The 27,169-nt window shown below is 40.9% G+C and overlaps 1 protein-coding gene and 1 long non-coding RNA gene across 5 annotated transcripts in view; one reads left to right on the forward strand and one right to left on the reverse strand.

Annotated features, from left to right (window-relative positions):
- Positions 1–634: 634 nt before the first annotated feature.
- On the reverse strand, positions 635–2,438 carry LOC124504281 (uncharacterized). The gene is made up of 3 exons (XR_006960365.1): positions 2,349–2,438; positions 1,445–1,638; positions 635–843 (listed from the first exon to the last, which is right to left on the reverse strand). It is a non-coding gene; the product is annotated as an uncharacterized LOC124504281 (long non-coding RNA).
- A 174-nt stretch (positions 2,439–2,612) lies between these two features.
- ATRN (attractin) overlaps positions 2,613–27,169 on the forward strand; it is a 161,438-nt gene continuing 136,881 nt past the window's right edge. For all 4 annotated transcript variants that reach the window (XM_047067624.1, XM_047067625.1, XM_047067627.1 and 1 more), the window contains exon 1: positions 2,613–3,045. In XM_047067624.1, the coding sequence (XP_046923580.1) occupies positions 2,672–3,045 (374 nt within the window). In that variant the 5' untranslated portion in view covers positions 2,613–2,671. The remainder of the gene's footprint in view (positions 3,046–27,169) is intronic.

Genomic DNA, 27,169 nt, shown 5'->3' on the forward strand with positions numbered 1-27,169 from the left:
TAGTGTCTGGGGCCTTAACTGGGAAGAACCGAACGGCTAGGGTCCGGAATGGCTGCGGCTGCTTCCTTGCAATATGGCAGTATCAGATTAGCTGGGCTTCTTTTATGGCAGCTGGATTTCCTCAGAGCAAGTGTTCCAAGGCACTCAGAAAGAAGCAGCAAAACTTCTTGGACCTTGACTCAGAAGTTTCAGTATTTCACTTCCACCACAGTCTATTGGTGCAACAAACACTAAGACCAGCCCAGATTCAAGGAGTTGGGGGAATTAGTCCCCATCTTTCCATGGAAGGAGTGCAAAACAATTTGTAGCCATCTTTAATTCCACCATGCAAAAGTATAAAGTGCAGGAGACTGACAACATTAAAGGAGAAAGAAGATTGCAGTACTTCCCTGCATAGTCAAGGTAAGATTTTGTTTCTTATTAAAAATTTTTTTTTAGCGTTTATTCATTTTTGAGATACAGAGAGACAGAGTGTGAGCGGGCAGGGGCAGAGAGAGAGAGACACAGAATCTGAAGCAGGCTCCAGGCTCTGAGCTGTCAGCACAGAGCCTGACATGGGGCTCGAACTCACGAACTGCTAGATCACGACCTGAGTGGAAGTCGGACGCTTAACCGACTGAGCCACTCAGGCGTCCCAGATTTTGTTTTTTTAAGGCAAGATCATTTGAGCAAAACATGGCTAAGGAAAGAGAACCAGAGAAGGGAGTAGATTAAAGAGGAAAACATTTGCTGTACCAAGGTTCTAGGGCAGCCATATTGCTGCCCTGTGGACGCAAACCATTTTCTCTTACCTCTGAGTATTCGTAAAATTATGTGAAACTTCACAGCCTGGCTTCAGTTTTGCTGTGAAGAAAGAAGGGAAAGTCTGGTTCCCTTTCTGGCCTGGGGGAGTAGGGAGAGCAGTGCTTCCTGAAGCCAGGGCATAGCTTCATGTAAGCCACCTCCATCTGACTGGGTTCTTGCCAGAGGGTAGGGCCATGTCTTCCATCCCCACCTCATTCTACACAGCCCCTGTAGGACACTGCAGCAAAAACCACCCCCAAACCAGAATGCCTGTGGTAAGGCCTAAGCTGAACAATGTGTTTTGTGTAACAATAGGAGGGATGTGTGGGTGGAGAGCTGAGGGCCAGACTGGTGGGCTGTTAGGCTTCACCTGCCTTGAAGTGGATACACAGGAAGGTAGGTCAGGACCTAGGTATGAGTACGGGGTATATTCTAGAATTCTGAGCTCTAAGGTAAAGCAAAAGTGGATTTCTTTGTTTCCCAGGGACTGCAGGGTGCTCAAACTCTGAGCTGACCCAGGAATATTCCTCACAACACAAGGCTTATGTCAGACAATGTCTGGTTATCTATTGCTGAATAATAAACCTCTCCAAAACTTAGAGGCTTCAACTGACAGCCAGTTTCTCAGGATTTTGGAAAAGGCACAGGAGGAAAGACTTACCTCTGTTCCAGGTAATGAGGAACAGCTCAGATGGCTGGGACAACCTAGGTATCTTCTTCCCTCAATGACTGGTCCCTCAGCTGGGATGGGTTCACCAGGTACATGTGTCTGGGACTTCACTTCTTGGTGGTAACTGGGTCTCGACTTCTCCATGTCTCAGGGCCTTTCCCTCTCTATGTCTCTGTGTCATCTTTCTACAGCAAGGTGGAAGAGGGGGAGCAGCTCAGGATTATCAAAATCAAAATCAAGGTTACCAGGTATTCTCAAAGCTCGTATCTGTATTTGGCACAGTCACTTCTGCCACGTTCTGCCATTGGTTACATCGAATCACAGGTCCAGTCCAGATTCCAGGGTTGACGACCACACAAGGTTACACTGTCAGGAGGCTTGTTTCACTGGGGCCACCAAAGTAACAAACTACCTGACAAGAAGGGCTCTAGGTGCAGATGTGTGCGGTGGGCTGAGGGTGCTGGACTCTCTTAAGAGGTATTTGAGAACATATAGTGCAAAGTAAGATAACCCCAAATTTCCTCCCCAGAATTAAGGGTGGGGGCTCTGGTCGGCCACTGGATCGGCCTGAATCAAGGAAGCTGAACTCTTCACTCAAGAGTACTGGGCATTTATTGCGCATAGCCTATGCGCTGGGGTTAATACACGTGTTACTTCGTTGTCCCTACTTTACAGAGGGGAAAGCAGAGGCTGGTACGCAGCACTCTTTCTACAGTACCGCACACCACGACGAAGCCTTCTAGGCCCCTTCTGCCCCGCAGGTAGTCCCCCGCAGGCAGAGCGATGACACACGCCGGGGTCTCCGGAAGGGCAGTCCTCAACACAGCCGGCTTTGCTAGCAGAGCGGACGGCTCCCAGGCAGCCAACGGTAAGAGGCTGCCTCAGGGATGCTAACCTGTCGCCGGGGCACCGAGAGAAGGCTAAGAACCGGAGCGCAAAGGCGCCTCTGACCCGAGAGGGAGGGGGGGTCTCAGCAAGCGGTAGACCAAGGGTCAGACACCCGCCTCCAAGGCCGCGTGTGCGAGAGGACGGCCCGCGCGCCGCGCGCCGCCCACGCACGCACGCACCGCTCCGCCTACCGCGCAGCTCTGGCCCCGCCCCCAGGATTGACCGCCCGAGCCACCGTCCGCACAGCCCCGCCCCGCACGGCCAGGCAAAGCGGAGCCGGCCGTGCGGTGTGTGTATGTGTTCGCGGGGCGCCGTCTCAGCCCCGGGAAGATGGTGGCGGCGGCGGCGGCGACTAAGGCGAGGCTGAGGAGCAGGACGGCGGAGACAGCGCTTGCGGGCAGGAACGGCGGGCAGCGCTGGGACTGGGACGCGACCGGGGCTGGGAGGCCGGGGCTGGGGGCCGGGCTGCGCCTCCCGCGGCTGCTGCTGCTGCTGCTGCTGCTCCCGCCGCCGCTGCTGCTGCTGCCCTGGGCGGCCGAGGCCGCGGCAGCGGCGTCGGCGGTGTCGGGCTCAGCCGCAGCCGAGGCCAAGGAATGTGACCGACCCTGTGTCAACGGCGGCCGCTGCAACCCTGGCACCGGCCAGTGCGTCTGTCCCACCGGCTGGGTGGGCGAGCAATGCCAGCACTGCGGGGGCCGCTTCAGGTGAGTGGGGGGGTGGTGTTGGAGGGTCAGGCCCAGAGGGAGACTGAGGCTAAGGGGCGCCGAGATGGCTCCAGGCCGGAGGCAGATGCCGGACAGTAAGTGGGGAGGGTACGGCCGCCCCTCGGTGTTTGAGGACCATTTGCTTCCGAGGAGATCATCGTCTCTGGCCTAGGGTTGTCTTGTACTGGAAGATGAAAAGGTTCGAGGCACGGGTGGAGGCACTACAGAGGGATTTGGGTGCGGCGGGTACATGAGAAGAAAGCTTAGGGTCCCAAAGAGTATCAAAGCCAGTCTTGAAACTGGGCCGCTTTCGGATAAACGGGGTATAAAAGAAAAGAGAGCTAGTCTTTAAGTAACACTTCGTTTTAACGTCTCCTTGTTCCCTAGGGCCTGATGAGTTCTCCGACTCATTGGAGATGTAGGGTACTCTGAAGAAACAGGGCCCTGGAAGTGATTTGTTGGCTGGAGATAGAAGGAAAAGGTTAGGATTGTGAGATATTAGAGATAGAATCAGTGGTTGTTGGCTAGAGGAAAGTGAAGAGACTCGCCTTTTGAAGCTCACTAGAGGTGGCTGATTGGAACAGGATGGAGAGGGCATAGAAGGAGGTTCCTGTATGCCCTGGTTTCTGGAGAATATGGAGTTCTGAGTTGGCCTGGTTTGGGACAGTATCTCCTGGAGAGATCATTAATTCATTAATTAAAAGTTATCTATTATTTGCTTCAGTTGTGAAAGGATTTCCAGGTAATGCAGACAAACAAATAGATTAGCTAGACTTTGACCTAGTCCACCTGGAATTTGGAATACAGTAAGAGAAAGATAGGTACACAAATGACCCTAGTCACAAGGACTACGGAGTCATTCATGCCTTTGGCAGATTTTACTAAACATTTTTGATGTCAGATGTGGAGGAGTGGGGAAATATGGAAACCAAGACAGAGGGTCCCTGCTCTCATGGATCTTACGTTCCAGTGGGGGAGACAGGCAGTTAATAAGTAAATAAGCAAATAAGTAAAGAAAAAGTGAACAAGATGATTTCAGATAATAGTAAAATGCTGTCAAGAAAATAAAACAGGATGACCTGATAGAAAATTACAACCAGTGAGTAACTTTAGGAAGAACTCTCATTTGAAGTGACATTTGATCAGACCTAAATGAAATAATGGAGAACCTGTGGGAATTCAGGGAGGGAGGTTGTGACTAGCTGGGGGAATGCAAAGAAGACTTCAAGAAAGAAGCGACATTGGATTTGAGCATTTGAAGCAAAATAGGATTTGGAAATGTATAGCTGGGGGAAAAAAAATTCCAGATGGGAGGAAGGATGCAAGCAAAATTGTGGAACCCAGAAAGCAAAGTATTGCTGGGTACCAGCGTGTATAGAAGAGAGCTGTGAGAGGGATCTTTGGAATGGTAGAACTGTAGACTCATGTAATGTCAGATCTTCAGGGGAACTCAGAAACATTGAGGAGATGAGCTGTTTATTGTTAGGGAGTAACCAAGTGATTTCATGACCTGTGTGTAGTGGGGGCTGGCTTTGTAACTTTTTTTTTTTTTAAGTTCATTTTTGAGAGAGAGAGACAATGCACAGGAGGGGCAGAGAGAGAGGGGGAGAGAGAGAGGGAATCCGAAGCAGGCTCCAAGCCATCAGCACAGAGCCCGATGTGGGGCTTGATCCTGTGAACCGGGAGATCATGACCTTAGCCAAAATCCAAGAGTCAGATGCTTAACCAACTGAGCCACCCAGTTGCCCTGTGGCCTTGTAACTTAGGGTGTTCTGATTTATGAATTACATTAATTGACTCATATTTGTTGAGGGCTCCTCTGGGGTAAGTTGTGAGATACAGTGGCAAACAAGACCAACATAGTCCTGCTCTTATGGAGCTTACATTCTAGCTTGGGAATAGGAAATCTAATAACCGATTTATTATTATTTTGCTTGAGGCTATGGAAGAAAGGATAGAGGACAAACAGAGGACTTAGTTTGGAATGGTAAGGCTAGTGGCTGAATAAGTGACTTCTGAGTTGAGATTTGAAGGGTAGGATAGCACTGCCGATGTGAGGAGTGGGGTGCTAAAGGGCCAGCATGTCCAGAGGCTTGGGATGAAGGGGATCATGGCAAGCTGGATAGAAGGCCAGAGAGCTGAAGCAGAGAGCAAATGGGAGCATGGCAAGACTGGAGAGATAGGCAGGGGCCAGGCCATGTGAAGCCCTGTAGGTTGAGTTGAGAATTTTGACCTTTAGCTATCGAGCAATGGAATGGCATAGTTCACTCTCATTTTCATGGCATTACAGGATTTTAGATTGGAGCCAGAGCAGGAATGGCCTGAAAGTAAGGCCAGAGCATTTTGAATTTGAAGATCTTCTAAGATCAAGTGAATGGGTGGTTGTGTCAGAGGAGAGTCCTTTAAGTTCTGAGAATCTGGAATGCTGTGGAAGGCAGTGGGGGCCCACAGGGTGTGGAGGAACATGCATAGCAAGATCTGTCTGTCTACTCTTGAGTATGTGGACTCATTGGGCACCTGGGTGGGGGCTGGCCTGGGTCAGGACGGCAGTAATGAGAACCTGAGATAGGCTGTGGGAATGGAGGCAGGGTAGGTGCTAGGTGGTATTGCAGAGGTAAAAGACAGGTCTTGCTTTGAAACTGGTTCATTCTTGGGAAGGGAGGGGGATGGTGAGGGAAAGCAAACTAGATCCTATCTTGGGCGACTGAGAAGATAGTAATACCATTAACAGACATAGGGACACAGGAGGAGATTTTATACACACTGAGATTGGGTGCTCTTAGGCTATCCACTTAGCAGGACAGGTGTAAGCATTGGGGTTGTTTGTGTATGAGGGAGATTGCCAGGGAGAAAGAGCAGGGGTCTCTTGTAGTCCAGAGGATTGGAGAAGAGCCACTTGTTATAGGGAATAAGCAGTCCTGACACTGGTTGTCTCAGATGGTGTCATGCATGAGTGAAGGGGCACCCCTGGTCTTTGTGGATGCTCTATTTGAGCAGGTTCAAGGCGGTGTCACTGCTCTTTCCTGGGCAAACAGTTATGACTTTGGTCCTGATAATTCCAGTATATTTTGTAGGCTTCTGGAATTTGCGTTTTTAAAAATGAAAGTAAGAGGAACTTAATGTCTCTGGCCTTTTAAAAAACTTTCATTAAATTGTTAGTGGAAGGATTATTTTAGGGGAAGACTGAAATGTTGGTTTTGATTATAGTGGTACGTGTCTTGATTTAACTCACAGACCTTTTTGTTATTAAATGAAGAGACATTCAAATGAATACCTTTCTGGTTTGGAATGGCATCAAGTCAGTGTGTTTTTTAAATCTTTCTAGTTCCATAATTCCTGTGTGAAAATTGTGGTTATAAGGTCTTTTCTATTGATTGAAAGGAATGTAAGATAATAAGAGGAGTAGATTTCACTGAAGTTCTCACTGGATGCATACTATGTGCCAGGGACCTGGCCAAATGTTTTCATATGCATTGTGCCATTTAATCTTCTGGACAACTCTGAGGGTGTCGTATAAAATTTGTGTTATTATGTGGTTGCAGTTAGAAAATCACTTAATTTTTTTCCAAATGAAAGTTCCTACAGAAATGATTAATCACAGAGGATTTTATTATTGGTGTCAGTTTAGTAAAAATTACTATGGAATCTTTGATGGATGATTTCTAAAGCAGTGCCAGTTTCATTTATTTTTATGTTAGCATTCATAATTCAGTGATCATTTTTTTTTTTTAATTTATTTGAGGGGGAGGGGCAGAGAGAGAATCCCTGATGCGGGGCTCAATCCCACGAACCACGAGATAATGACCTGAACAGAAATCAAGAGTCAGATGCTTAACCGACCAAGCCACCCGGGCACCTCATCAGTGATCATTTTCTTCTATTTGTGACCTCACCATTGAAATTTTTCTTTGGAGGATAAATACATGCCATCAAATTAGAAATAAAGATAGTAAGCCCATTTATGAAATTAATTGCATTTAATTCTTCTATCAGAAGTGGAAGTTTCAGGAGGATAGACTATAATAGCCTAGTGAATGGGAGCCTTGTAATTACCCAGGATATTAAGAACTTCCCTTCCCTAGAAGGAAAAAATATGCAGCGCCTGGCTCATTCAGTTGGAAGAGCGTGAGTCTCTTGATCTCAGGGTCATAAGTTCAAGCCCCACGTTGGGCGTAGAAATTATTTACAACAAATTTTAAAAAAACGAAAGAAAGAGAAAGAAAGAAAAGAAATAGGCATTTATTGAGCATCTATTTTGTGCCGGGCATATGGGGTGATGGTGGTATTAGTCGCAGCAGTAGCTGCCACCAGCATTTTTCCCACTTTTTTCTAGGTGTTGTGTCAAGTGCCATTTAGAAATTACTTATTTTAATCCTTAGAGTGAAGTTATTCCCATTTCACGGATGGGTGAACTGAAGCTTGGAGATACTGAGTAACTTGCTCCAGCTTATACAACTTGTGAAAAAACTGGACTGGGATTTGAATTCAGGCCTTGTTAATTCCCATACCCTTGCTTTCCATTGTACCATTTGTCCTCTCATTTTTTCTGAGTCCAGTCACCCTTTATGAACATTCTTTGGAAGGGTTTCCTGATACCATTAAGAAACAAAGGAGGAAAAATAGATTTATTGCAGCAATATGCTGGCATTAAAATAAACAAACAAACAAACAAACCAAAGGAAAAAACAAACCCTTAACTTACTCGAACCTGTTTGGCTACTGATCAGGGACATGTATACCTATATGAAAGGAAATGTCTGGAAAATAAAATTTGAAAAAAGAAAAAGGTAAAAAAAATTTTTTTGTTTTGGTTTATCATAACTACTAAGCAGTATTAACTTGAAGCCCTAAATTTATGTTCATGAGTCAAATAGACTTGTCTGTGTTCCCCAGTAGAATATAAGCTCCATGAGCTCTGGCTTCCCAGAGCCTAGAACAGTGCCTAGGACATGGTGCACAATAAATATTTGTGGAATGAAAGAATAAAATTCTGCAATATCTTTTTTATGACTTACAAGAAAAGTCATCCTTACCTGTATGATTGCCATCTGTGTCTTTTGTTCTCATAAATCTCAGGCACTTCTTTGCCTGCCGTATGCTGGGCATCTTTTTTGGGATGTTTTATGGTCACCTCATAGTAAGCCATCTGAGACAAACTTTTATCCTCATGGAAAAAAAGAGTCTTTTCCTTTATACTCTCTTATTTCAGTAGTCAATCCTGCGAAATAACCAAAGGTCAAAACTAAAGAGTAATCCTTTGCTTTTTCTGTTTATTCTCTCTTCTCTAAAGTCTTAAAATTGTGTTCCTTCGCACTCCTGCTGCTGCTGTCCTAGATCATCTGGCCCTTCACCTCCTTGCTGACCTGCCTCTGTTGCACCCTGACTGGTCTCTTGCACCTCCAGAATCCATTCAACACTTTGTCATAGGAATCCCCTGAAAACGTGTGTCAGCGGTCTTGCTCAGAAACCTCTTTTCTTTTTCTACTCCTCTTATTACCTGGAAAATGCCCCTCAGCAGAAGGTTCCCACTGCCCCAAACACATTCTTTTTTCCCTAATCATATTCATCTACTTTGTAGTTTTTCTGCATATTTGCTAAATTTAACACCTTTCCTTCTTGCCGCCCCCATATTCTTTTTCTCTCCTTATCTAGATTCTACCTCAAAGCCCGTCTTCAGTTCTCTATAATCTGTTATAGACCATTCTCTGAAATCATACCCATTATCTTTTTCTGAAATGAGTTATCAGCCTGTTCAATACATAGAGGCTTTTGAATGATTATTATGTGTTAGGTGCTGTTCACTTGCCTTGATATAAAGGTGGGTAAGAAAGCCTTGCTATCCCGTTGGAGAGCTCATAATTCTGAAGGGAGGACAGCTATGTGCACAGGCAATTAAAATTTAATAATAAAAATGCAAGCAGTATGTGGTGCTGGGCTTATACATAGTGGAGAGGGGCCATGGTGGAAGGCATCACAAAGAAGAGAACATTTGGGCAGATCTGAGGTTTAGTGTGAATAGACAGACCATCTGGGAGAGATGAGCGTTCCAGAAGGAGAAAAGAGCATGTACAAAGGCAAAGAATCATGGACTATCATCCTTACCTAAGTGTATTAGTTTCCTAGGTTTGTTGTAACAAAGTACCACAAACTGGGTAGCTTAAAACAACAGAAATTTAATTTCTTCCAGTTCTGGAGGTCACAAGTCTGAAATCAAGTGTCAGTAGTGTCATGTTCTCGCAGAAAGCTCTAAGGGAGAATCTGTTCCATGCCATTCTTAGCTGCTGGAATTGCCAGCAATCGTTAGCATTCCTTGGCTTGTAGATGCATCACTTTAGTCTCTGCCTCCATCACTTCAGATTCACATGACACTTTTCCCTGTGTGTCTCTTGTCTCGTAAGGATGCCAGTCATGTTGGATGTTTGAGTATGACCTCATCTTGAGTATATCTGCAACCTCTCTGTTTCTAAATAAGGTCACATTTACAGGTACCGAGGGTTAGGACTCCAACATATCTTTTTGTGGGGCACAATTCAACCCACAGCACTTAGAGAACTGAACATGGATGTTGTTGGGGCATAACCTGTGAGGGATGTGTTGGAATGGTGTGAGCCTGGAAGGTGATAATGGCCTTTCCTCTTCCTTTCCCAACAACCTCCAGCTTCAGGGTGCATGCTTGACCTGGGCTAAGCCATCAGGGCATTCCAGCCTCTGGTTGTTAGGAGATTTGAGGTAGGCATGTGATCTAAGCTGACTTAAAGTGAATCTCAGGACTTTTTCTGGAGAGCTCTCTCCTCTGGATATTTAATGAAAGGGATGCTTTGTCATCTTCTGCTTTGTGTGCTGAGGATGTAAAACTTAGAAACTGTTATAGCTAGCATTGTTGTGATAGGAACCCACCTATGGTCACAGCAACTTCTAGAAGAGGGTAGATGTCAAGGAAATGGAGCTGGAGACCTGATGATTGTATGAATCTCTGGATCAAATGTTGCTTGAAGCTGTACTTTTCAGTTTTGTGAGGTACTGCATTCTGTATTTTTCTTAAGCCAGTTAGGGTTGGATTTCCTGTTCCTTATAATGTAGAACAATTCCTGACATACAGAGGAACATAGGTCAGGATCATGAAAGTCTTCATATTCTACACCGAGGAGTTTGAGCCTCATTCTCTCAGAATTGACAACATGGTCTAAATTCCTGACATTTTTCTGCCAAGTCTTAGTTTTCCGGTGTTGATGGGCACATGATCTGAACCCTAAGTTACCACAGGCAATAGTTTAGCTTGTTTCTTTGATACTGTGTAACTCAAATTGCCAACTTCCAGCTGGGAATGAGGCTGTTTTTCACTGCCCTGTACCTCAGCTCTATTTAGCCAATTTCCCATTTGAGGGTTCATTAATTTGTATTTGTGAATTGCGTTGGATATAATTTCTTTCAAGGTTCTTTTGGTGACAGACACCCAACTCATGTAAGCTTAAGAGAAAAAAGATGGGAGAGATTTATTGGTTCATGTGACAGGAAAGTCAAGGGGATATTGTTGGCTTTGTGTGTGGCTGGATCCAGGGGTCCACTTGGTCTCTCTCCATCTCTTGGCTTTGATCTTCTCTCTGTTGGCCATATTCTCAGGCAGACTGTCTTCAGGTGGTGTCTCCAGAAGTTAAATTGAACTGGCCACTGCAAAAGAATGACCCTTTCTTCGATGCTCATTGCAAATAAAGAGTGCTGACTGGTCCCTTGTCCTTTACTGAAGCAATCCCTGTGTTTGGGTCATGGGGAATGTTCTGATTGATCGTACCTGAGTTGAGCACCTGCTGTGGAGCTGGGGTGTGAGGCCCAGCTCCAGTAGGAGTAAGTGGCTTGGACTGAGGATGGGGAAGTAGGAAAGGAGAAAGAACACACATCATGTACCAGAACATGGGGCCCGTGCTAGGCAGGTAAGAACAGTGACACCCCTGCATATTTCCAGAATCTGCCATTTGATGAATACTCAATAAGTGTTGGTGATGAAAATTGGGAATGCTCTTGAAAATACTGTATCAAGTAATGAAATGCCGGTCTCCTAGTATATCAGGAATTCACTCAATCATTATGAGGGACTGTGGGGGTCCCACTATGTGGAATGCATTATGCTGGCTCTTGTTTGTTTTTTTTTGTTTTTTTTTTTTTTCAACGTTTATTTATTTTTGGGACAGAGAGAGACAGAGCATGAATGGGGGAGGGGCAGAGAGAGAGGGAGACACAGAACCGGAAACAGGCTCCAGGCTCTGAGCCATCAGCCCAGAGCCCGACGCGGGGCTCGAACTCACGGACCGCGAGATCGTGACCTGGCTGAAGTCGGACGCTTAACCGACTGCGCCACCCAGGCGCCCCTTTTTTTTTTTTTTTTAATGTTTATTTATTTATTTAGAGATAGAGAGTGTGCGGGCGTGCACGCAAGTGGGGGGAAGGGCAGAGGGAGAATCCTAAGCATGCTCTGTGCCATCAGCACAGAGCCCAGCATGGGACTTGAGCCCACAAACTGCGAGATCATGACCTGAGCTGAAGTCAAGAGTCGTACACTTAACCAACTGAGCCACCGAGGTGCCCCATGCTGGCTGGCTCTTTGAGGTCACTGCAGTGAGGACTGTTCCATACTGAGTTTCAATCTCATGGAGCCAAGTCACTGAATGGCATTTATTTGTCTCCTGACTTTGTGATGGGGGAGATAGAATTATGGGAGGAATCAATTATGTTATATTGGGTAAAAACTCTGTAAAATACTTACATAATAGACATTTAAAATTTTTTGCTGATTTCCAAAAGATAAAATTTACTTATTTGAAAAGGTAAAAATTGGGACACCTGGCTGGCTCATTCAGTAGAAAATGCAACTCTTGATCTCAGGGTTGTGAGTTTAAGCCCCACATTGGTCATGGAGCTTACTTACAAAAAGAAAGAAAAGAAAAGGTAAAAATATGTTTGTCGAGTAAGAAGAAAAATTGAGCATGAAGGTCGTAATATAATTGCATAAGTTATATGTTTGAAAGCAGATATCTGACATTTAAGCTTTACCTCTTTGAAAGTTTCCCAAGATAGCTAAATGCTTTTTATTTACTACAGTGTAGAGGAGAGATAAATATATAGGAGAAAAACAGAGTACATTTATGATCAAAACAGTTTTTTCTAAAAATGTTGAAATGACTTAATAAATGTGTAGGTTACATTTATCTTGAGTATTAAATTTAGAAGTAGGTATCTGGTACTGTGGTTGAACAGAAGTCATATTAGTTTTTCTCTTTAGCACAATCTTGTTTCTAAAACTGAAATGAAACCGTTGTACTTTTCGGAGTATTTGTGTCTGGAAATTTATCAGACACTGACCTATTCTGAAACTTTTTTTCTCACTCTCTTTATCATTTTCTGTGATTTCTCAAATGATTGTGGCAAAAGCATCCCTATCCATGTATTGTATACTGATTTAATTCTTCATTTTGTTACTCTCTTCTTTCCATTTCCCTTTTCTCCTTGTACTTTTTCAGACTAGCCCTTTATAATTAGCTAGACGTTTCCTCATTTTTCCTTCTGAGAGTGGCTTTCTCATATTTGTCTTGCTTATTTATTTATTTTTTCTTTCTTCTCATATTATGGATGTCATCTTCCTTTAAATGCTTTTCTTTTACTACTTGAGACCCTGGTTTGATTTGATTCTTTCAATTTTTAATTCTGTAAATTTTCTGTTCTTTCAAGGTAACATTTTGAGTGAACTTCAATTCTAGCTATTTATTTACATGTTTACTCATCTTGAATTGTCTTGCACTTATAGAAGTTAATTTTAGTCGTGGCTGAATTCTTTGTCTTTTTAGAATTTGATATTGCATTTAAAGAAAAAATTTTTTTAATATTTATTTATTTTTGAGACAGAGACAGAGCATGAATGGGGGAGGGTCAGAGAGAGAGGGAGACACAGAATCTGAAACAGGCTCCAGGCTCTGAGCTGTCAGCACAGAGCCTGACGTGGGGCTCGAACTCACGGACCATGAGATCATGACCTGAGCCGAAGTCGGACGCTTAACCGACTGAGCCACCCAGGCGCCCCTGATATTGCATTCTAATTAAGAATTTTCTAATTTGTTTATTAATAAGCTTATAAGCATTAGGGGCTGGAACTGTGTCAGGTGCTGTTAAGAGACACATAAGTCACCTTTCTTGACCAGTGTTTCTGATATTTTTTGTTTCACACATCCCTTCACAAAAATTTACAATCTTGTGGACTCTTAGGAATTAAAAAATAATCTTTTTAAACAAAGTATCCTGTTTTTGATGAGATGATTTTAAATAGACTAAAACATAATTTCTTTTTTTTTTTTAATTTTTTTAAATGTTTATTTTTGAGACAGAGAGAGATACAGCATGAGCAGGGAAGGGGCAGAGAGAGAGGGAGACGCAGAATGTGAAGCAGGCTCCAGGCTCTGAGCTGTCAGCACATAGCTCGACGCGGGGCTCGAACTCACGAACTGTGAGATCGTGACCTGAGCCGAAGTCGGACGCTTAACCGACTGAGCCACCCAGGCGCCCCTAAAACATAATTTCTTAACAGACTATTGTATACATTTTAAATATAATTTGTAATGATATTAATAATATTAAAAGAAAAATTTGACCTTTTCCCTACTTAACATGTGACACATATTAATATATTTTAAATTAATTTTATAAGGAAAAGCATGATATATAGTAAAAAAATGACAATTTTGGATTGAATTTATATTACAATAGAGATTGAATTGGACTCTGTGCTATAGAAATAGACTTTTCTGTCCTAATGATTGGTATGTAGGCGTTTTTGCTTTAAAAATTATGTCTTAAAATTTTTTTGGTGTTTTGTTTCTAAATCATAAAGTGATAGTGGTTTTCAGCTATTTGTAAGCGTTTCTCTGCAGATACCATATTTCCTGTGTGGATGTTTTTTTCACAATTGAGTGGAAAGGCCAGATTGACTATAATTGTCACTTAATTTTCCCCTTTTAATATTGTTTTTTGAAGTACTAGAGACATCTTACAAAGCTATACAAGGATTTTGATCAGAAGGTTTGGCAAGATGATCTTGAGGCAAATTTGCAGAATTAGTTTTCTTTTATGCCCTTCTGTAACTTGTATTTAAATACTGTGTCCTATACTTCTTTTTTAGTATATACCAGTACTGTCTTTTAATTGGAGCATCGTTTGGGCGGCTGGTTGAGAAACCCTGACCAACCCTGACAGGGTAACTGGTTGCTTTATTAAAGCAATTATGTTTGGTGCTGGGTTCAGTCTCTGAGCTAACTTTAACTTCCTTTTAATATGAAACATTTCAAGTCTATGGAAGACATACAAAGAGTAATAAAATGAACATCTGTTTACCTGTAACCTAATTTTGCTGAATTTCCTTCTTCTTTTTACTATTATAGTAATATTGAATTATGTAATATAAAATGTTACGGATACGAACCAAAGCCCCTGTGTTACTCCTCCCTGATCCCATTTCCCCTCACTCTCTTTTCAGAGGTAATTTGTACGGTAAAGTTGATGTTCATTATTTCCCTCGCACATTTCTACTTTTACTACAGACACACTTACACCCACACCCACACAACGTCTTGTTTCCAAAAACAAGATCATGTTTTCAGACTTCATAAAAAGTGACTATTCTATAACATATTGTTTTCACCCCCCAAATCCATTTTTTAATGCTTTTGAGATTTGTATTGATAAATGTAGCTCTAGTTGATTTATAGCTGTATTCAATATATAACTCCAGTTTATTTACCCATTCTCCTGCTGATGGGCATTTAGATTTTTCCACCTTGTCCTATTACAAAAACAGCTACAATTAACATTCTTTACTTATCTCTTTATGCACCTGTATATGAATATTATCTAGAGTTGTTATCTTCAAACTTTTGAAGCACCTCCAAAATAATTTTAAAATTCTTTTTACTTCCTTGCATACTTTTAGGTTGACATATACCATTTTTTAAAAATCGACTTACATAGTTGCAAAGAACAGAGTTACTAAAAAAATTATATTATTTTTTAAAATTTACTGGAACCCAAATTCCATAGCAGTTCGATAACCATTCTCATTCATTAAAAAAAATACATGTGTGGTCATCTCAAACAGTCAGTTTTTGCACTGAGCCTTTTTTTTCCCCTTAAATTCTTATTTTCATTCTAATAACTCCATATAATTTTATAATTTTTTTTCTGGGCTATGAATTCTGCCCATTGATTTAGATGTCACATGCCATAAAACTCACCACTTTAAAGCATACAATTCAGTGACTTTTAGTATATTCATAAAATTGTGCAACCATCAGCACAGTCTAATTCCAGAATATTTTCATTACACCAGGCAGAAACGCTGTACCTATTAGCAGTCACTCACCCCCAGTCCTCCTTTCTCCCCACCCCTGACAGCCACAGTCTGCTTTCTCTCGATGGATTTATCTATTCTAGACATTTCATATAAATGTTATTATACAGCATGTGATTGTTTTGACTGACTTTTAGCATAATGTTTGAAAGATTCATCTTTGCATCATGGACCAGGACTTCATTCCTTTTTATGGCTGAATAATATTCCATTGTATGCGTAAACCACATCTTATTTATCCATTGCATCAGTTGATGGTCATTTATGTGATTTTCACCTTTTGACTATTGTGAATAATGCTGCTCTGAACATTTGTAAACAAGTTTGTGTGGACATCTGGGTATGTCTCTTGGGTGTATACCCAGGAGTGGAATTGCTGGGTCGTGTAACTCAGTGTTTTACTTCTTGAGGAAGTGCCAGACATTTTTCACAGAGACAGCACCAGTTTATATTCCTAACAGCAATTTATGAGGGTTCATTTTTCTGTACATTCTCACCAGTACTTACTTTCTGTGGTTTTATGCTATCCTAATGAGTGTAACTGATATCCGTTATGGGTTTGATTTGCATTTCCTTAGTGTCCGTTGATTTTGAGTATATTTTCATGTGTTTTTTGGCCAATTTGGAGAAATGTCTACTCTGATCCTTTGCACATTTTAAAATTAGGCTCTTTGTCTTTTTATGGTTGAGTTGCAAGTGTTCTTTATATATTCTAGATATTTCTAATATTATCAGACGTGATTTGCAAATAATTTCTTCTAATTTTGTCCATTGTTTTTCACAAAAAAATAACCTTGATAGTATCTTTTGACATACAAAAATTTTTAATTTTAATAAAGTCTAATTTATTTTTTCTTTGGTTGCTTGTGCTTTGAGTGTCTTATCTGAGAAACCATTAATCCAAGAGCATGAAGATTTACATCTGTGTTTAATATTTAAGAGTTTTATGGACTTAGCTCTTACATTTTGGTCTTTGATCCATTTTGAATTATTTTTTGTACATGCTGTGAGGTGGAGGTTCCACTTTGTTCTTTTGCATGCGGATATCCAGTTGTTCCATTTATTGAAAAGACTATTTTTTTCTCTCGTTGAGTAGATGTATGTCAGTTGAGTAGATGTATGGGTTTTTTTCTAGACTCTCAGTTATATTCCATTGACCTGTATGCCTATTGTTATATGAGTACCAGCCTGTTTTGATTACTTTGTAATAAATTTCAAAATCCTTCTACATAATTCTTTAAACGTTTTATTTTAAGATAATTATAGATTCACATAGGATTATAAGAAATAGTAGAGAGATATTCTATCCTGTTTCTTTTAATGGTAACAACTTGCATAACAGTAGTACAAGAGCACAACCAGAAAATTGGCATTGATACAGTTTTATTAACCTTATTCAGATTTCACCAGTTTTACATGCACTAATTTGTGTACATGTATTTCTGCCATAGAATTTTATTCTGAGTGTTTCTAAATTGAAGATAGTTGAGTATGTCACCATATTTCTTTAAAACGAGGATTTGTGTATAAATAATTTTTTTTTCAATTTCATGTTACCATGAGACCTTATGTGAAGAGTTTTTTCTGAATTAACTAATCATTATGATTATTTTTAGTGCACAGATGAGCAAACCATATAAATGTAATGGACATTTTTAGAAATAATAATTAGACATAATAGGTAGATTTAATTGGAAGAGCATCTCTTATTGAGATGAATAGTACTTCTAAAAAAATCTGTGGGTAATATAACTTACTGCTAGAATGAGACAGATCTCAGTGTAAATCTTATTCCTCTTTTCTTCCTTTGGTAAATGTAAAACTGACGAACCTTGTCTGTGCAGTCATTGTAAACACTTGACAAGGGCAGTAACATGGTGACCTCGGTGCTCTAGGAATGCTGTTCTGGCTGTGGGCTGCTTAGTAGACTTTGTGGGCAGGTCTCTGAAGCTGTGAAGATCGCCAGCGGCTTTGGCTGTTAAGACTACTATGAATTATTTTGGTCTTGGAGTAGAGCATAGCAGGGGGAATGGAGATGAAAGGATGAGTCTGAGGAAGCCTTTGATGGCAATTGTATCATAAATTGGTCATACATTTGAGGAAGGGGTTAAAATAGAGGAAGAAGCTAACAAATGTCACACCCACATCTTGAGCCTAGGAGAATGGGGCTATTTTCTCATTTCAGGTGGACTATAGTTGGATGGGAAGAGATACTCCTCCCACTAGATTAATGTAATATTTCAAATTAATAGGTAAGAATGTATCTAGAAACCTGTAAGAGGTGAGGGGGCCACACAAAGCAGAGCCGAATATAGCTTGTGTCAGAGCCATATTTTTTGGCTCCTGGTTTCTTTGCAGGGTTGAGTTTTGTTGATTCTGGAACTCCCAGTTTTTGCTGTTGCACTGCCCTGTTACGCTCTGAGTTTTAATTTTATTATTTAGAAAAACATAATACAAATTATCTTCTGATGGATGTTTAAGGAAATGATTTACATAAGCTATTGGACCCCTGGTTCTTGAGCCAAACTAGGCATCCACAAGACACCTCCTCATCTGGGGGTATAGAGTCAGATCACTGTCTAGATGTCTTTGAACAAAGGCTCTGCCTCTAGTTTTTTTAGCTTCTGAAATGTTCTTCTCTCCAGAATGTCATGGATACATGTATGAGTTTATCTTGGACTCTCTTTGTAGTAAACTGCTGGTAGTAAGAGCTTGAAAATTTTTGTTGTTATGAATTTTGCTGGAATTGATATTTTTATTCATTAGTCAGCAAATGTTGCATGAACATCTATGATGTTTTAGGCACTGGAGAAAAAAAAAGGTGAATGAGATATATCCTTGAGAAAATCATGGTTGTCTAGTAGGTAGAGATGTTTCTCTGTATCAGTAAGAGACCACGTGATAAGTCTGAACACAGAGAAGGCGTAATTCAACTCAGCATCAAAAACGTTGGGTGCGGTTTCCAGAGTTCCAAGGGACATTGAACTGAGATCTGAAAGGGTGGTTAGGATTTACTAGGTGGGGAAGCAAGAGGGAGGGAAGATAGAGATAGGATGTGCTAAGGCCTGGGGACTTAAGGACAGGTAAGTTGAGGGAAGAGAGGGACATTCAGTATTGCTGCACTTTAGGCTGCTCAGTCTGGGGAGCAGTAGCTAGAGATGGAGCAGGAGAGGTAAGGTGGGGTTGGATTGTGATGGGTCTTATGTCCATCAAGGCAGACACAGGTTTCCAGGCAGGTTTGACATGATCAGACTGGCCTTTGAGGAAGATGACAGATTGCTCTGTAGAGAACTGGTCAGATCAGGGAGCTAGGCTGAGCTGTTGCAGAGACCAAACTTGGATGAGGAGAATTTGAACCAAGGCATTGGCATGGACAGTGGGAATAGAGAATGGACAAAAAGGTTTTGTAGGCTGAATGAATGGGGTGAGGTAAAGGAACAACTGATGAGTTGAAAGAGGGTGCATGATGACAAAATGTTGGAAAAAATAAGTAAAAGAAGGGGATTTAATTTTTTGACATAAGAAATATTCGTCTCAAATATGGGTCTTGCTTTGTGCTGGAAATGTAGTTTGGGTGGTTACCAGCATATAGATGGTAGGGAGGTGAAGCCATGAATACAGATGTGATTCAGGGGGATCATGGAGGACTGGATCCAGGACAGCTCCTAGGACAGAGCCCAGGATGTGAACAAAGGAATTGTCCCTTGATTTTATTGAGTCTTTCAAGGTCGATGCTTTTTATTTTTAAAAAATATGAGGGAGCCATATTATTTCATGGTAGTTTTAATTATCATTGTGGATGAGTATGGTAAGGTATCCTAAACATTTAAGCATATAGCACTCATTTGTAATGTTACATGATTTATTATAGTTGTAGATTTACTGTTTTTTTTTTTAATAATTGGGACAAATGCTTAATCTGTTACATTTTAGGGCCATTAGTATGAATGAATTTTCTTGATGAACTTTTTTCATTGTATTTTGATTTTAAGGAATTACGTAAAACATTTTTACTAAAGGTGAAACTTTGGAATGTGGAAATACTTTCAGTATTTCAGTGCCAAAAATTCAACTACTTTAACACCTGGAAATTCCAAGATTGTGTATGGAAGATTTCCTCTTAATTTGTAGTATGTATTAGAATCATTTGTGGAGCTTTTTTTTTTTTTTTTTTTTTCAACGTTTATTTATTTTTGGGACAGAGAGAGAGACAGAGCATGAACGGGCGAGGGGCAGAGAGAGAGGGAGACACAGAATCGGAAACAGGCTCCAGGCTCTGAGCCATCAGCCCAGAGCCTGACACGGGGCTCGAACTCGCGGACCGCGAGATCGTGACCTGGCTGAAGTCGGACGCTTAACCGACTGCGCCACCCAGGCGCCCCTATTTGTGGAGCTTTTAAAGACACCAGTGCAATGCTAGATCCCAGCTGAGAGAGGTTTATGTCGGGACCCCACCATTTGTGTTTTTTTCGTGATTTGGTGTATATTCTAGGTGAGAACTCTGTATCGGGGTTTGATTAGGAGCTTTGTTAGTATGTTTTGCTTCTTGCTTATATGGTTAGCTTCTTTGCTTAAAGCTATGAGAGTAGACAGTAGACAGTAGCACCTGTGGCTGAGTCCATTAAGAGTCTGACTCTTGGTTTCAGCTCAGGTCATGATCTCACGGTTTTGTGGGTTCGAGCCCCGCATCCGGCTCTGTGCTGGCAGGCAGTGTGGAGCTTGCTTGGTATTCTCTCTCTCTCCCTCTCTCTGCCCCTCCCGCACTCATGTTGTGTCTTTCTCAAAATAAATAAACTTTACAATAACAACAAAAAAGCTGTGACAGCAAAGGCCAGGATGGCAGCAAGTTAGTTGATCTGGCTATCTGAGCATTTGATTTTTTAGTGAATTTAAATTATAAAGCAAAAATGAATGGCAGTTTAGTCTGGGCTCAGAGCATTAGAGGACTGTTTAGGTAAAATACAGCATATCCACACAATGGAATACTGTAAAGGGAGTGGCTATAAAAAGGAACAAGGACTATGTCTCTATGTATGCTATGTGGTCATTTTGAGAATATATTGTTAAATGATAAAACCAAGGGGCAGAACAGTGGTATTGTGGGTTATGATTTTTCAAATGAAAGGGCCTATACATATGTAAATATGTATTGTTGTGTATACACACAGACCTACCAAAGGAATGGTAAACCAGAAACTAATAATAATGGTTACTCTGAGGAGAGGGAGGGGATTGGGTGCAAGAAACAGCTATGGAACCTAGACTTAGAATATACTTTGTTTTGTGGATTAGGCTTTAGAATCATGTAAATGCCTTACCATATTATAAAACAAAAATAAAATGAGAGGAAAAAATTCCAAAAAAATGAAACACAAAATGAAATAAGTGAGCCTAAATGTATATCAGGTTTGAAGCATACAGAGTATTTCAAGTGACTCTGAAACAGAGTAATGTGACTGTAAATTTCTACTGGGATATACCCCTAAGGACAAAGAGCTGCAAAGGTATAAACTGATTTTAATAATCAGATACTTGGTAATAATATTGGTAGTGTTAATTCTGGAGGTTCTGTGTTGTAAGATTGTAAGCAAGTAGATAGTTACATTGGATTGAGGCCATAGATTTTGATGTGGAAAAGAGATACAATCAGAGATTGGGTAAGAATCCAGGAATCTTAAATTTGATCAGAAGTGTCAGTATGAACTCATGATATATTTTCTTTTCTTTTTCTTTTCTTTTCTTTACTTTTTGAAGTAGGTTTTATGCCCAGCGTGGGGCTTGAACTCACAATGCTGAGACTGAATCGCATGTTCTACCAACAGAATCAGTCAGGTGCCTCTGTATTTTCTTTTTTAAAAACGTATTTCCTAGTTCTCTCTACTAAAAATCTGAGAAACCCACTTGGACAGCATTAAGCACTTCTAGTTCCAGACTCTATTCTCTAAGTAATAATTCCCACTAAAAGGAACCTAGGGTACCTTGGAAAAAGGAAGCCAGGAAATCTATAAAATGAGCCCAGAACGTCTTTTCATATCACAAAACAAGCTATGGGAAGATTTCTGTTTGTATCAATGGTAGGATAGCTTTTTCTAAGCTGACACTCCCAACTGAGAACAACTAAAAAAAAAAAAAAAAGGAAAATAATTCAAAAAATCTGTTTAAGACTTTAGAAAGTGAGCACGTCAGACAGCAAGGACTTGAAAGATTCATATTTTAGAGAAGGAAAACTCAGAGGGGTGAGGGCAGCTTTCGGTATAGCTTTTCCCTTAGAGTGATTGGCTGATTTGAATTGTGCATCTAAGAGTTTGAACAAAGGGGTAGCAGAGAGGCTGAGATTTTAAGTAGAGTTTTTGGTAGTTATGCAGAGTTAGGGGACAAAATTGGAGTTCAGGGCCTGCAGAGAAGGAAGAGCGTTGGAAAACACCCCAGGCTTTTAGTTGGGAACTCTGAAGGATAGGCTATACCTTAAGAATTAGCTCTCACAAAGGCTGAAGCCCAGCTTTTAAATCACCTCAGTCCTTGATTGGATTAAGGAAACCTGCTCCTAGCCTTATTGCTTGCTAGAAGTAAATGGTAAATTTTCTCTGGAGAAAGACACCATCAATCATTGATTCAGTTGTCTGTATAGTTTTTGTATATTTACTGATAACATGTAATATATATTTACATATAGCTATATATGTTTTATATCTACAACATATTTATAAAACTTAGTCTGGCATTAAATTAAATAACCAGATATATATAAGAATAAAAGAATTGACTAAAAAATCCAGAGAGAAAACACAATTGAAGCAGACTCATAGGAGATTTCTAGTACAGGTGAGATAGTACAGACCCGTTTTCTCTGCTAAGTCTATACATCCTAGAATTGGTACAGAACACAACCAAAGGAGGACTCTGAAAGGTTGTAAGAAGAAGAGGTGAGCTGGTTTGGGACCACAGGACTAGAAGAACAATATAGCCCTAGGGAATAGTGCATCCCCCTAGCCAACAGAAAAAGGCCTCCCAGACCTTAGGCTTCCTGACCTTCTGACCTGCAATAGAATGTAGTCCAGGTAGGCTCATTCCTTCCATGAATCTAATGGAAGTCCCCATAGGGTCCCCTGTGTGGCTCAGTTGGTTAAGCATCCGACTTCGATTCAGGTCGTGATGTGGTTCGTGAGTTCGAGCCCCGCATCAGGCTCTGTGCTCATAGCTCAGAGCCTGGAGCCTGCTTCAGATTCTGTGTCTCCCTTGCTCTCTGCCCCTCACCCACTCATGCTCTGTCTCTCTCCAAAATAAATAAACATTAAAAAATAATTTAATGAAAATCCCTTTGAAAACATCAGGCAAGCTTAATGTCATAACCAAGGGGAATCAATTAGGAATCCACTGAATATAAGGTTGGAGACAAAGCAGTCTTTTTCCCACCGGTCTTAAGACTTCCCTTTTCCACTGAGAGATATCAAGGCAGGTGGGCAGAACTAGCAAGTGAGACTCAGAACAGCAATCGTTCCAGTCTGAGAAGCTTCTTTGTCCTTGAGGACCTGAGGGTCTCTTCCCCCAACCAAAGATACCGGGGTGAACACTAGTGGCAAAAAGGACACAGCTGCAAGTGGCCTGGTCCAGGGAAGTTTCTTTGGTTATGTGGGCCTGAGCTGCTTCTCCCCTAGCCAGAGATACAGGGGCAGGTGGGTGGAACTGGCAAGAGGGACCCACCTATGGGAAGCAGCATGTTCTGTCATTTTTGTCTCTGTGGGTTCAAGACTTGCCTTTCCCACTCAGAGATACTGGGAAGCGGGGGTGGGGAGGTGGGGGGGGTGGGGAGGGTTGGGGAGGAACCTAAGGCCATCACACCCCTCTCCCACCAATAGGCACCTGGCAGCCTGGCTTGGGGAAACTCCTTTCATCCCTTCAGGCAGCACCAGCAGGGACCCTTGGGAGCCCAGTGGCACCAGATACACAGAGCAGGCCAAATAATACCACAAAGACTCTGAAAATTAATCTGCCATTGGAATAATAGTCCAGAATAGTGGGTAAGGTCCATATGCTAAAACTAAACAGGGTGACTACCTGCTAAAATAAAATATTTAATAAGGCCCTGTGTTAGTGACTTCTAACATAAGAGACAAAATATTAAGGATACAATAGAAACTTGCTTGTCATACCAATAACAAAGTAAATTGCAACTTGAATCAGAAAAGACAACAGACACCAGTCTAAGATGTATCAGATATTGGAATTTTCTCACAAGAATTTTAAAGCGGCTGTCATAAAAATGCTTCAAAATCAATTAAAAATTATTTTGAAAGAAATAAAAGTACACAATCTCAGTAAAGAACTAAGTAAATTAGAATCAAATTACAAATGAAATTAGAACCAAATGGAAATTTTAGAATTGAAAACCACAGTAACAGCAACATCCCCCCCCCACCCCCAGCAACTTATTGTATGGGTTCAATTAGTAGAATGACAGTGACAGAGGATAGAATTAGTGAACCTGAGAACTGAAGGATAGAGTTCTTCCAGTCTAAACAGAGAGAAAACACACTTGAAAAAAATCTGTGAGAGAGATCTAACACTTGTTTTTTTGTTTGTTTAAAAAAACATTTTTTTTAATGTTTATTTGTTTTTGGGAGAGAGAGAGAGCAGGAGCGGGGGGGGAGGGGCAGAGAGAGGGGGAGACACAGAATCCGAAACAGTCTCCAGGCTCTGAGCTGCCAACACAGAGCCCAATGTGGGGCTCAAACTCATGAACTGTGAGATCGTGACCTGAGCTGAAGTCAGATGCCCAACCGACTGAGCCATGCAGGCGCCCCTGGAAAAGATCTAACACTTGTATAATTGAAGTCCCAGAAGGAAATTAGAGTGGGGCTGAGAGTATTTGAAAGACATAATGGCTGAAAACTTACCAAATTTGGCAAAAGAAACAAACCTCCAGGTCTCAGAAACTGTAAACCCCATACAAGAGAAACTCAAATCCACACCAAGATGCATCATAATCAAACTCTTGAAATCTAAAAGTGTGAGATGGATACAAGGTTAATACACAGAGAGTCAGTTGCTTTCCTGTGTACCAGCAATGAAGAAATGGAATTTGAAATTAAAAACACAGTACCATTTACATTAGCACCACCAAAATTGAAATACTCAGGCATAGGTCTAGCAAAATACGTATAAAATCTATATGAGGAAACCTACACACCCTGCTGAACAAAATCAAGAACTAAGTACATGGAGATACATCCCTTGCTCATGGATGAGAAGACGCACTGTTGCCAAGATATCAGTTCTTCCCTTCTTCCCTGCTTGATCTATAAATTCAATGTAATCCCAAGCAAAATCCCAGTGAATTATTTTGTGGATATTGGGAAACTGAGTCTAACATTTGCATGGAGAAACCAAAGACCCAGAGTAGTCAGCACAATATTGAAAGAGAAGAACAAAGTTGGACGATCAACACTCCCTGACTTCATGACTTACTGTAAAGCTGCAATAATCAAGACAGTGTCGTATTGGTGAAAGAATAGACAAATAGATCAATGGAACAGTATAGAAAGCCTGGAAACTTAAGGGCAGAGAAAGGTTTCTTGAAAGCAGCCAGAGAGAAATGATGAAGAACACCTGTTCAGATAACAGATTTCTCATCTGAACCATGGGGACCAGTGGAAGTGGCACATTATTTCTTAAGTGTTGAAATAAAATAACTGTCATTTGTGAATTCTGTATTCAGCAGAACTGTCCCTCAGGAATTAAAGGGAAATAAAACATTTTCAGATGATGGAAAATAAAAAAGAATTTGTTGCTTCCAGATCTAGCACTAAAGATTGGCTAAAGGAAATTCTTTAAACAGAAAAGAAATGATAAAAGAATAAATCTTGGAGCATCAAGAAAAAAAAAGGAACAATGGAGAGAGCAGAAATACAGGTACATAAAGTAATAGACTCTCCTTTTCCTCCTGAGTTTTAGCAATCATATTTGGTGACTGAATAAAAATTATAAAACCATCTGATACTCAATATGATGATATTAAAATAGGATAAAGGACCTAAATGGAAGTGAGGTTGCCACACTCCACTAAAAGTGGTAGAACATTACACCGGTAGATTGTTATAAGTCACATATGTGTATTCTGGTGCCTGGAGTAACCACTAAGAAAACTGTACACGAATGATAGAGTGGCCGATTTAGTCTTAACATTTCCATAATTACTATAAATGTAATAATTACCTAAAATGTAAATGCAGATTGGTTGAAAAAATGTGACTCAACTATATGCTGCTTGTAGGAAAGTCACTTCAAATTCAATAACGTATGTAGGTAGAAAGTAAAAGAATGGAAAAAGTATTCCATGCAAGCATTAACTGAAAGAGTAAAAGGGGCAGGAATGGCTATACTAATAATTGATAAATTATATTTTTTATTTTTATTAAAAAATTTTTTTTACCATTTTAACATTTATTTATTTTTTGAGAGACAGAGACAGAGCAGGAGCTCTGTCTTCACCAACTGAGCCACCCAGGTGCCCTGACAAATTATATTTTAGAGCAAAGAAAATTACCAGAGACAAAGAGGAACATTGCATAAAGACAGAATGACAGATTGGGGCACCTAGGTGGCTCAGTTAAGTGTCTGACTTTGGCTCAGGTCATGATCTTACAGTTGTGTGGGTTTGAGCCCCATATTGGGCTCTCTGCTGACAGCTCAGAGCCTGGAACCTGCTTTGGATTCTCTCTCTCTCTCTCTCTCTCTCTCTCTCTCTCTCTCTCTCTCTCTCCCCCTTCCCTGCTTGTGCTCTCTGTCTCTCAAAATAAATAGATGTTTAAAAATTTTTTTTAAAAAGATAAAATGACAGATTAAATATTTCCAAGGGTTAAGAATGTGGAGTGGCAGGTGGGGTGGGATGGGGGAGATGTGGGAGGGAGCTGTATGGTTACAGAAGGGCAATATGAGGAATCCTTATAGTGTTGGAACCATTTAGTATCTTGACTATGGTGATAGATGCACGAATCTACACACGTGACAAAATTATATAGAACTTACGCGTGCACACGCACACACACACACGAATGAGTATAAGTAAAACTGGAAATCTGAATAATATTGATTTATCAACATCAGTGTTCTAGTTATGGTATTTCACTATTGTTTTGAAAAATGTTACCATTTGGGGAACTTGGTCAAAGTATACAAGGAATCACTCTATAATTTCTTATAACTGCATGTGAATCTATTATTTCAACTAAAATTTAAATTATTAAAAAAAAACCAGGTTCAAGGAGGCAAGAAGACATGACAGCTAACTGCGGTGTTGGGTTCTGGATTGGATCTTGGAACAGAAGAAGGACATTATTGGAGACATGGAGAAGTCAGCAGTTAGAATGATTAGAAACAGACTTTGAAATGATTGATAGCTTTAAGAATCTAAATGACAAGATCAACAATTTCAGCAAAGAATTAGAAAATATAAAAAAGAATTAACAGGGTGCCTGGATGGCTCAGTTGGTTAAATATCTGACCCTTGATTTCTGCTCAGGTCATGATCTCATGGTTGTGAGCCACTCTTCGGGTGTGGAGCCAGCTTAGGATTCTCTCTCTCCCCCACTCGGTGTCCTTGCCGTGTTCACGAGTGCATTCTCTCTCTTTCTCTGTCTCTGTCTCTCTTTCTCTTTCTCTCTCAAGAAGAAAATATTAACAGAAACTGGAGATACAGTAACTGATTTTAGGAACTTTAGATAGAGATGAAGAGAGAATCAA

This window comes from Lynx rufus, unplaced genomic scaffold (assembly GCF_022079265.1).
Source record: "Lynx rufus isolate CCGP_SWC_20201006 ecotype Redwood Valley unplaced genomic scaffold, mLynRuf1.p SCAF_8, whole genome shotgun sequence".
Taxonomy (NCBI): domain Eukaryota; kingdom Metazoa; phylum Chordata; class Mammalia; order Carnivora; family Felidae; genus Lynx; species Lynx rufus.